Source organism: Cryptosporidium andersoni, assembly GCF_001865355.1.
Source record: "Cryptosporidium andersoni isolate 30847 chromosome Unknown contig_17, whole genome shotgun sequence".
Lineage (NCBI taxonomy): Eukaryota > Apicomplexa > Conoidasida > Eucoccidiorida > Cryptosporidiidae > Cryptosporidium > Cryptosporidium andersoni.
In genome coordinates, this window is record NW_027122834.1 from 47,858 (window position 1) to 60,653 (window position 12,796).

General features: G+C 27.5%; 3 protein-coding genes across 3 annotated transcripts; all 3 read right to left on the bottom strand.

Annotated features, from left to right (window-relative positions):
- Positions 1-150: 150 nt before the first annotated feature.
- cand_022320 (uncharacterized protein) lies at positions 151-7,419 on the bottom strand (the record flags this gene model as incomplete). The annotated part of the gene is made up of 1 exon (XM_067212462.1): positions 151-7,419. One exon carries the CDS (start codon positions 7,417-7,419, stop codon positions 151-153), a length of 7,269 nt encoding a protein of 2,422 aa, XP_067068735.1.
- A 1,585-nt stretch (positions 7,420-9,004) lies between these two features.
- Positions 9,005-10,486, bottom strand: cand_022330 (DNA polymerase epsilon subunit B family protein; the record flags this gene model as incomplete). Its single annotated transcript, XM_067212463.1, has 1 exon — positions 9,005-10,486. One exon carries the CDS (start codon positions 10,484-10,486, stop codon positions 9,005-9,007), a length of 1,482 nt encoding a protein of 493 aa, XP_067068736.1.
- Positions 10,487-10,654: 168 nt separating this feature from the next.
- Positions 10,655-12,625, bottom strand: cand_022340 (F-box domain-containing protein; the record flags this gene model as incomplete). The annotated part of the gene is made up of 1 exon (XM_067212464.1): positions 10,655-12,625. One exon carries the CDS (start codon positions 12,623-12,625, stop codon positions 10,655-10,657), a length of 1,971 nt encoding a protein of 656 aa, XP_067068737.1.
- Between the last annotated feature and the right edge of the window lie 171 nt (positions 12,626-12,796).

A 12,796-nucleotide genomic window follows, 5' to 3' on the forward strand; every position in this document is an offset into this window, starting at 1 on the left:
TTGGAGTTTCTAAAATTTTAAATAATACTATAGAAAACTTAGAAATTCAAAAACATATTGTCTATATATAAGGAAATTTGCTACTTAAATCTGAGATATTTTTTTAATTCCCTTTATTTTACTTTAATTTAATATAATCAAAGTTTTGCCTTATAAATCTGAAACTGTATCTAAAATACCACTAAGATTTATAGTACCATTATTATCATTAAACTGAAATGTTCCATTTAACATATAACAAGATTTGAATAGGAATGATGGAACATCACTTAATAGAATCCACTGTGGTTGACTTGTCCCTGCATCTTTAATCAATAAAAGTTTATACTTTTCTCTAAGATGTTTGGCTGTATTTAATTCAGATCCAGAGACATTAAAATGCCATATAGGTAGCCTAGTAGTTTTGACTTCAACTATTGCAATTAATTCAGATTCTAGGCAAATATTTGTAATTGGTGAAATTTGCCTCTTAAAAAGAAGAAAGTCACAAGGTAAATAACTTTCTTCATATGCATTAAGCCACTGGAGTGCAATGACAGTAGATTCAGATACTTTAAATATACGTTCGCAACATTTTATGTTTTTATTATTTGTTGAATTATGTAAATTACTATTAATATCCATTTCTGAAAAATTAAGATTATTCAAATATAAATTATTTCCATCTAAAGTTTCAGCTGTATCATGACTAGATCTTAGATAAAAATTAATATTATCTAATGAAATATATATATCTGTTTTATTACTACATAAAGAAATTATTGGTAATCTTCTTGATATTGCATTTGGTAAGATAAGATCAAATGAAACTTGTTCACCCCAGTAACCTGTCTTAAATGTTATTTCTTCTTCTGATAAAAGGTACTGATTAGTATCTAGGATAAGTGGATTCCGATTTACATATTCCTTTATTAAATTATCAAGCCCAGTAGATACCAGATTAGGTAAAGAATTGTCGGGATGAAGATTTGATAAAGATGAATTGATTATAAACGATTGAGTAGGATCATCTAGAATATTTATATCAAATAAATCTATTGAATATTCATAATTCTGATTAATATTATTATCACTATTTGTTGTTGTTACATTGTCTATATTATCTGTAGTATTTTTTGTATCGAACTTAGTAGTAGATGTAACAGACCCTATAGGATTCATTTGTTCAATATGATTTTTGTATTTATTTTGATCAGTAGCATAATGTATATTTATATCATGATCATTAATATATTCATCTGTTTTTATTATATTTAGATTAGGTTCGCTTGAGCTAGATTTACTATTGTGCTGTTTACAGTGACAATGTTTAACAATATACATAAATTTCCAGCCAACATTAAGGATTTGTTGGTATATTAAATAATTTAAGCCTTCTTCTTTTGATATATCTAGATTATCTGTAAATCCTTGTATATCTATATATTTATTGAGTATCATACATCTTTGGTCATTTGTAAGAATTAGCAGTTCATGTATGTTGATTTGTATGATATTATTAAAATTAACATTTGGAAGTAGACAATCAGTCATGATTTTGCAAATATCATATAATTGATCTGTATTACTAGCATTTGAATTTATAAAAAGTGCAGATACTTTTTTCATTGGTAACTCATGGAATAGAGCCCCTATTGGTATTATTTGCTTGTTAGATATTTCTAGACTAGTTTCATTATTTTTATTGTGAAATTCAAACACAATACCATCTACAAATATCTCTTTAGTATTCATAAATATCATCAACCATTCTGCTATAATCTGAATACTATCTTGATTTTTTAAGGACTCCAATTTTGAAGATCTTTTGTAACTTTGAAGTGAAGTATATTGTGATTCTAGTTCAAATTCTGATATAGAATATGGGCAAAAGTCAGTTCTATCAAAATCTTCATTTGTATTATTTTCACATAATATATCAACAACTGCTAAATATATATCAAGAGCTCTAGATTGCAGTAATAGCATGAAAGTTCCCCAAAATTCAACAGTGAGCCAATGTTTATTTTCATTGTTTATACTATGTAAGTGATGAAATGTACTATTGATGTCTAAATTATTATTATCTAAAACTTTATTAGCCAATTTTATTGTTGGTGAGTGCAATTTATCTTCAACATTGGTAGTATTCTTATTTAATTCTAATTTTCTAAGGCTGGTATCAGCTTTTGGTATTTGTAGATATTCCATATGATCACCATAAATATCTTTAATATCACTATCTGGTTTTCCTATTTTACAATAAATATTATATGCTTGAGAAAGATATTTGACATTTAGAATATCTTTTAAGAATTTCTCAACTTCTATAGTTGGTGTAAGTGCTATCGGTATATCAAAAGATCCTAGATTATTTCCAATTTGTACATCAGCAATAAAACACTTATTTGAATCTACAAATTTAAGAGAATCCCTAGTCAGTATTTTAGTATTTTTACAAAATTCTGTCCACCAATGGTAGGATCTAATATTCTTGTCAGAAATTAGAATACTTAGTTTTTTAACTGCAACAGTAAGAAAGGCTTTGAGCTTTCCCAATAAATTTTTACTATTATTCTTGATTATATTTGGACATCCCTGTTGCCATAAAAGTGCATAATGTTGAGCAAGTGGTTCTTCAGATATAAGTGAAAGAAAGAATGTTCTTACATACTTTATTTTATCCTTTCTAATTAATCTGCTTACAATAATAAACTGACCATGAAAAAATTCGTATGGATCACTCCAAATCATTTTATCAAAATCTAGATGAACCCATTTATTAATTGAAGATTCCATTAAAGGTAAATATATCAAAGATTCACAAAAAAATGGTTTCTTCATATCATTAGATATATCAAAATCTGGTTGAATTCCAATCTGATAGTATAGATTACATATTACATCAATTATGGATTCTTCATAGTTATCTTTATTTATATCTCTAGAAATTGATTCCTTATTATTCCATAACCTATTTAGTGACTTCCACCAATCTGAAATTATAAGACTCTGTATATCTATACCAAACCCTTTTGAAGCCACTTTAGCAGCATATTCAATTGAATCTTCTGAAATTGATACATAATCTAGAACTATTTCATCCTCTACTTCTCTTTCAGTTTCATTATATTTACTAATTCTTCTTAAAATATTAATTAGTGAGTATGTGCTCAGTTGAGTTGTAACCCCAATATTTTCTAATGTTTGACCTATCAATTGTAACTCACTTCCAAGATCTTCTATAGTCCTATCTGTTAAGCTACGAGCAGAATAAGTTTCATGGTACTCATTAAGTACTGCAACTTTGTATGCATTCCTTAAATTAACTGGTAAAGCAAGAAATACCGTTTCAGAAACATAGGGAACCAATCCATTAAGCTGTTTTTCTAATTTTGGGCTGTATAAACTCGATGGGGAACATAATATACACCTGCTACAACAAGAGACAATATTTTTTGAAGTAGCTGAGTATATATTATGCCTTTTTGTATTAAATGGTGAAGGTATCCAAGGCATATTGGGTAGAATTTCAGTCAAAAACTCAGATGTATATGAGCGTCTTGAGTACTCATTAGCTATTTGAATAAGTGCACCAGCTCTCATTATATTTAATAAATGATTACATAATGAACAACCTTTTTGATCATTTTGATTATTGGATTTCATCCAGCTTAGAGGTGTTGCATCAGTTTTAGGAGGTAATCTATCAAAATTACATCCCATATACCATTGTTCTAGCAAATTAAAAAATCTATTAATGAATCCACGAAATAAAGAACCTCCAATTTCTTTCGAGTATTTATTAGATGATGAATCATATACCATGTAATTGCTGGATAATTCTACAAAGTGAAATCTATCAGATACCTTAGGAAATACCCACTCAACAAGAGGAGGCCATAATGGTGGTATGATTGTCAATCCTTTATATTCAAATTTAGATGTACTTTTTAAAGTGAAATTCTGTTGAGATTGTGAATTTGTAATCTTAGAGAAGCTAGGATTATATTTTACTGGAGACTTAATTTTCTTAGATCTTTCCCAATTGGAATATAGAGTCATTAACATAGTAATAGATCTACTTACCTCAGTCATTCGTATAGCAACAGTAACTGGGGGGATATATTTTTTATCTATTTCGCATTCGGAATGAAATATTTCAACTTTATTATTTACTTCATACTTTTTGGAATTACATACACATGTAGGAAATGGAATGGAACATTTAGCCCACCCATCACTCAAAGCTAGTTCTTTCTCATTAGCATACCTTTTTGGAGGGTACATATCATAAAAAATGCTCTTTAAAAATGAAGGTGAATATGTTTGTACTACCACTGGAAGTTTCATAAGCATCCTATCTTCTGTTAGCTCAGTCCAAGGAATATCTTCAACAATTAAAGGAGTTATCATTAATAGTATTGAGTGTAATTGAGAATCTAGTGCATTTTCCCACCCAAGTTCTAAATATTTATCTGTTGAAACTGCAACCCATCTAAAAAAGTGTGGAAGGTCTATATGTTCAATACCTAGTATATTAATCATAAAATCAAAGACATCTTCTGGTGCGAATTGACATAATTCTTTATTTATAAACTTAATTATTCCCAATTTATTTATAATTTCACTAAATCTTTCAAATTCATACCGTTCCCAATAAGCTTGAAATTCCATGTTTGGTATACAAATGTGTGGTTGGAAAATGGGATACATTGAATATGGAGAATTAATATTAGATTTATTTGTTGGAGAGTTATATTTAGATACAGATAAATGAGGAGATGAAACATTAAGTTTATGATTAGAAACTCTATCTCGATTATCATTTAATTCCTTTGAATTTGTAATTAAACCAGGTATTCTACTTCCATCTTCAAGAGGTATAATCGGTAGTTTTAGTATCTTATTTAGTATATATTGATCTTCATTATTACGAGTCAATTGTAAGATATAGATATACAAAATAACTAATAATGAATCTGGCAGGATATTTATAAAATTATGAATTCTTGTATTAACTCTATTCATTAAAGTAGCAAAATTAATCTTTTCAATTCCATAAGAGTCGAAGATTTTGGATATTGTAGGAAATAAAGAAATAACTGGCTTTAAATTTACAAGTGGATTGTTTATACAAGTGCGAAATATCGATATCTGTGGATGTAAAACTGATTTAATTGTATTGTTGAAATATTTAAGAAATTCCAAGTGTAATTTACAAAGTTCACAATAAAATAAAGTAGATACTGATGGTAGGGATAGATTCTCTGTAAATTCATTGCATAGACTACCAGTTCTCATTGCAATATATTTTGAGTAATTAGAATTGTGATCCTTTAAAATTTTACATATATATAGAGGTGTCAATGGTAGCATCAAATCACTAGGAGAAAAATAAGTTAAGTCTATACTTACTAAAAATGGCATAACAAGTAACGAGCTTATACATAAAGTTTGCAACTTATTATTGAATTCATCAGATTCTTCACACCTCGTTGGAAACCAAGTATACTTTATTATATCTGCTAAATTTAATATAGCAATTTCATAAGAATAAGGTTTGTTTATAGAATCTTTGGAGCTAACAGGATTATTACTATTACATTTATCTTTTTCACAAGTACCAATATTGTCTTTTAAAAATAAAAAATCAAGAAAATTCCTAACAAATTTGTCAAAACTCTGATATATACATAATGAATTTATTATTACATTACTGTTAAATTGCTTGTTAACTAGAGATGTTAATATATCCGGTATTTGATTCTCAAATATCAAGCTTATAAGCCAATCATTCCATTGATTATTCATAAGTAATTCCTCTCTATTTGCAGTTAACAGTAGATCTTGAATATCTACATGAAAAGGGAATACAAAGCTTGTTTTTAGTGGCAGTGTACAAAAAATCTTTCCTTGTTTATATTTAGATTTAGGTAAACCAGTAGAACCTAATGAACATGACATTTCTCCAGAGTACTTGAGTATTTGATTCTTTAAATAATACCATGAATTAAAATCACAACCTAAAAAAGATATAGATGAAGATTCCAGATCATTTTCTGATTGTCTACTTACTAAATCTAAATCATCTACTTTCTTATGAAAAGAACTTTCTAGATCACTTTTTAAATATTCTTCAGTGTAAGTACAGCTAAATATTGGAAAAGCAATAGACCATTGTGTGAAGAATCTTTCTTGCCTACCTCGCAATATACAATTTTCAGAAAACCTTTTTGGTATAGAAATCTTAAAACTCAGAATCATAAAGAATGAACAAGTGACATGCTCACGTAGTTTATATTCCTTATGTTCACTTAGATCATCTTCATCAAATTGCCTCATTTGAATGTGAACAAATCTGTAGTCTGAAATATGTGGAGGTAAAGATGCAGATATAACTGATACCATGAATGAATGTAATTCACTATCTATTTCTTTTTTATTAAAATCTAATGACTTAGAATCATGTGAAATATGACTTTCTTTAAATTCTTTATTTACAATATGTGAAGATAAATGTCTTCTTAATAGTGGAAATTCAGATATCTGACTATAATTCATATAATGAGTGTAATTACGTGGTTCCACATCTATTACAATATTCAAGATTCTCCTAAGAAATAGAAGAATATCTGGGACAAAAATATCATGAATTGCTGATAATATTGATGGAAACTTCGATTTAGTATCATTATTTGTAAATGGTAAGTAGTGTAATGTTCCATTATATTTCTGATGTAAATCCTCGTTAAAAACTTCCTTTTTCTTATAATTTTCACAAACTATCTCCTGTTCTCTATCTTTAAATTTCCATTCCAAATCCCTTTCATCAATATTAGGATTTTTTGTTTCTTCTTTCTCTAAATTTGTAATGTTATATTCTTTTTCTTTACTCCATGGTACTCCATACCTTGAAATATTATTAAATATTACAGATACAACTTCGGGTACTTTATTATGATCTTCCCACTTTGGTACAATGTATCTAAGTCCCACATCCTTATCTGGCTCATTTGAGAAGCTTATAGAATAGTAACCACTATAAATACTAGGATTATTAGATATTTGAAACACAGAACGATATCCAATTCCTTTCTCACCAGTGTAAAACCGAACTGAAGAATTTTTTTTAGATGAATTACCTATGTCACATATAGATTCAATATTTTCAGGTGCCATCCCTAATTCATTAATATGTACAATCAAGCAATCCCATCTAAGTAAGATATATACTGTAGGTATAGAATCTTTATCATAGCACTCAGAAAAATTAGAGTCATCTGCATTTTGTAGAAGTTCTAATAAGGCTCTACCAAGAGATGAATATAATTCAGTTGTTAATATACTAATTGATCTTTCAAGTCGCTCCCTTAAAGGAAAATTAGATATAGATAAGTTTTGACGAATATTCTCAATATGAGACTTTGCATTGTTCATCCTTAATTTATTAATTTTAAATATTTCAGTGTTTCATATTAATTTCTAACCAATATGAAATTAGAAATAAGCCTTTAAATTTTTGGAGCCAATTCTATTTAAAAGTTATCCCTAATCAATAATTATCCAATAATATTGAATTGAGGGGCACAAAACCTTAGGAATACCAGACTGTATTGTAGACTTCAAATATAATATAATTACTAACATTACTATAATTGAATTATGATAAGACTGCTAAATTATAAGGTTTAAATATTATTGTAAATAGTTAAAATATAACACCAATAATTAAATTTCATAATTTTAGCTTTCAAAAAAATAAACTTAATAATCTTTACAACATAAGTATATTTCTTGAAAAGCTATTTATTATTATAATTTATTTAAATAGAAATGTCAGATATCCAGTAAAATACTTTGCATACTTACACAATATAGTCTTCCAACAATTTAGTACAATTTCTAGTATTCAATCATCTAGATTTGGTCTATATATATTGATAATTTATTTATCCTCAAATTCTAGCAGTATATATTTACAAAACAAAGTCATATAATATAGATATTTCTAAGAATAATTAACGTACATTTATATTATTAATTAAATATCCAATTTTGTATCTTTACTTATCAATAACAGATTATACTTAACATCTTAATGAACATGTATATGTATATAAAACTCAACTTATTTTAATAATTATATAATAATACTAATTCTATAAAGTAATATACCTATAGCTATATATGACAGAGTTATCACATCTTAAGTTTATATATTTATTAGCCTTTAATTATAAAAGTTTCATATTAGAATAAAGAGAATAAAATTTTCGTATTTATCTGCATTTATTAAAGATAAATTTGTTGTTTAAAATTAAAAATAAGTTTATAATTATTTTCAAACTAAAATCGTGGAAATCTTAAATATATCTTATTTATATAATATGTAAACAACCAAATTTATAATAAAAGTTACCTATATAAGTCAAAGTTATATTGAAGATCAATTTTTTAGAAATTGTCAAGTTGAATTAGTATATAAATAGGTTATTTTACTTAAGCCACCAAATACATTATGCTGATGAATATATAAATTGCAGATATAACACATTAGTGTATAATTGTATTAAATACTACTAATTATTCATCTATTAATAAGCTAACATTAGTTATTTATAAATATAAATATACCTGATATTGCAGTATCTTACATATTTGAGAAACTAGATATATTAATTTGATATATTTATCTATGAAATTAGAATCTCGAAAATTATACTCTTTATTTAGTAGTATTATCTAGGTAATTGAGTTGTAGGACGTATAATCTTAATATATATATACTTAAATAATTTTTCTTAGAATTATTCTAATATATTACGCAAAAAAAAAATTGCATATTTATCCATACTAAATAGTAATAACGTAAAGTAACTAACATGTATATAGTTTGAGTTTATACAGCTAAAATATTAACTTTGTATTTATAATTTAAATAAATCCAAAAACAGTTACCTTTGAGTGTACAAAATATAGATTATAATAAATCCTTTCATAAAAATTAGTATTTACTGAACTTTCATCCAAAATTTATTGTCTTAGTTTTTAATGAATTAATATCAACCAATACTAAAGTGGCAATTTCACTGAATTTAGGTATTGTGATACATAAAGGACCATTAGGAAATCTAAATGATTGAAATTTAGATTGATTCCCCGCAAATATTAGATGGGGGAATTGATCATCTGGATAATCCAATGATAATACATCATCATCAAATAGAGGATAACAAGGTAATGTGTCAGGAGCTGTTGGAGCAAGACTTCTGCTTTCAACACAATATTTGAGAGCATCTATTGGTTCTTTATAGCTTGAATAGGCCATTACATCATCAATACTATGTCCTGATACACCTATAATGCGTACATTATTTATTGAAAATGAGTATGGATTAGTTGTTGGTCTAAATGTATCATAATCCTTTGAGTTAGGAAATAATGAGAGATACATTTGTGGTTGAGGCATTGATATAGGTACAGGATCCTGTGGACCGGACATTATATCTACATTTATGACTGAAGCTAATTGAGCTAGATATGTATCAACTTCACATATTTGGTAATTTAGAGAGTCTTTATCAACTACTAATTTTGAACCTGTACTTGTCTGCATCTCTTTTGCTGTATCAAGCAAAGACATTGTATTACCAGCAATAATTAGACGTACTATTCTTGAAGCTATATCTTTATTAATACCCATAGATTCCGCTTTGATAAATTGCCCAGTAATAAAGTCACGTAATAGTTGCAGTGGTAAAGGATCAGTTCGTGGATCACCAATATTCAAACCAGATACGAATCCAATGTATATTGGTAGTAATTCACTTGAATTATTATCAGAAAGATCACAAGGAACTTGTAAAATAGGGACTTCAGGTAGACAATAATCATTTACTATAAATATTCCACTATCGGTCTGAACTCCCTTAACTGCAATCATTGTCCCAGATACATACTTTGATGAATCCAATATATTATCTGGAGACGATAAGCATATACGTGAAGAGGTATCTTCAATATATAACTTGTCAGTACTACTACAGAAGTTAGTAATTTTATTTTCACTAGTTTTTACATCAATATCTTGCAAATATTCATCAAGTACTGTAGGGCGAAGTTTCATCTCTTTATATATCAAACCTATAATAATACACTCTACATCAGATTCAAGCTCTTTTAATGATAAAAGCAGAGGTATCTTATTTTTTTTAATATCCTCTATACTATTTTTTCGTTTCATAATGTCTCTATTCCCCTCTTTGTTCTCATTATTATCAATAGAGTGCATATTTGATATATTGTCTGAAATTCCAGTTTCACTAACAGCTACACATCTCCACTTCCTTAAAGATGCCTTTACTAATAATGGTTGTAATTTAACAAACTTTACAAAACAAGTATGACAGTATTGGTGTCCAAAGCTGTATTTTATGCATTTAAAACGATCACACCCATCAGTATATGATACATTTGGACGAATATTAAAGTCACGATTTTTCATATTTATAATATATAAATTGTCAAATGGCCAGCTTAATGTGTGAAATTTACCCCATATAATCGGTATATTAAAATATCAATTAAGTGTAACTACCACGTATATTCACCCGCCATTTAAGTGTCAAAGGCACTACTAAGAGTGAACAGATATTTGAGAGAATTTTCAAAATTATTTACCAGTACCAAATATTAATTGATACCACCTCTGCTTAATAGGCGACCAAAATGCTATCATTTCTGATGTTATATAGAGATTTAGAATATTTCTACACTGTAAATTAGGCCCCTGAGATTTGTTATATATTTGATGTTTTGTTTTAGCCTTTAGTTTTTTTCCTTTAGTCTTTATCCTACTTTTCTTACTAATATGAAGATCAATTTCATCGTCATATTCATCTTCAAACTCATCGGAATAATCTTCCTCATCATCGGATGCATAGCCAAATACGTCATCCTCAATAAAACATCCAAAAAGCTTCTTTTGGTAAAATAAATCCCATACTACTAAGTAATTCCCAATATCAAGTGTAGCGATTCTACGGTTCCCATCAAAACTCAAAGAATATATCTCATGACTATGACCTTTAAATTGGCATAAATCAATTACATAACATTCAATAGAAGTAATATTTTCATTATATATCCAATATGCACGCCTTAGTAATAAATCCCTTCCAAGAGTTACACAAAATGTTGCTGTATGACTACCCTTATCTTCGTAAAGAACTTTTACTAATTTTGGAACAAGGCTATAGCTGTTTGTTATTTCATTTAGTGGATTTACTGAGTTTGAGAAACTAGATGTAGATAAGTAACACAATTCACTATGATTAAAACTTGGATTATGAGAAGAGTTAACATTATTAGCTCCAAAATTATTCATACTTATATTATCCCTATTAAATAAATCATGATATAATTTGATATTTACAGTGAAATAAGTAGTAAAACATCTTGGATAAGCTGACCATATAAAAAATATACCAACACTTGGTGCCATACAACAACCTAAAGTTCGCATATCATTAGATAAAATTGTTTTTATATATTCACACAACATAAAATTTGAGGAATTAGTTATTATTGAAATAAAATTTAGCTTAGAACCATAATTTGATAGACAAGATGCTACCCACATTTTCAATTTACTTTCTTCTTGTATAGACTTTGCAAATAATTGTATTGATGATTTTGATAGATCCCTCTGTTCATTGATACTATATTGAGTTACATTACAAAAAGATAATTTGTGTTTACTATCTAATGGAAGGGATATTAGATATACTCCTCCATAATTAGTAATTACTCCAAAAAATATTGCATTATTCCATTCTAAACTATCTACTGCTATTATTTCTCCATTATTACCAATACTAAAACTTGTAGATATTTTTATTGTACCATCTTCACTTAATGAATTATTAAATTGCCATAATTTTAATAAGTAAGATCCTTCAATAAAATCTGGTAAATCAGATTTAAGTAAAAAGTTGTTATTGGTATTATGGGAATTGGAAGACTTATTTTCATAAACTTTACATCTTTCACTATCTATATCTCTTCCAATAACTAAAAGATATTGGATTTCACTTTTTTTAGAGCATCTGCACCAACTAATAACATTAACTTTTGAAAGTCCAACACTTTTATATTCCAATCTTACTGTAGAATTTGAATTACTAGTGTAAAAAGATTCAATAGGGTATTCTATACTATACATTAAACCTTTGATTATATGAATTGTTGGGATTGGAAATGAGTAACCTCGGGGTATCAGATTTTGAATATTTTGCCACACATTATCCTTTGTAAATATACTACCTGATTCTTTTGTAAAAGTACCAAATCTTTGTGTAGAATCCAAAACTGGATAGTTCCAAATATGAATAGGTATCTTATTTTTCCAACGAAACATTTCCAATGCTCTTTCTATAAACATTTCTCTATCATAAAATCCATCTTCTATAATTCCTCTCTTTATACCAAAATATGTCCAGACCATCTTTAGGCTGGAGCAACTATGTAGTAGATTCTGACAAGTTTCTTGACATCTTAAGAAAGATTTAAATCCAGAGTATGCAAATATATGACCTAAAATGTCTGAAGGAATGTTAGAGAAATTTATCTCTTTATTAATCATCTTGCAAAAAAAAGCAAGAAATCCAAATCAAATATTGCCTATATGTAAAAAAAATATCAAGTATTAAATGCCATTTGTGATTATTATATAATTCTGGAATTCTTCAACTTTCTCATTTGTGCTAAAACCATAAAACAGCACCGTCAAGCTTTGTAGCAAGTCATTAACAAA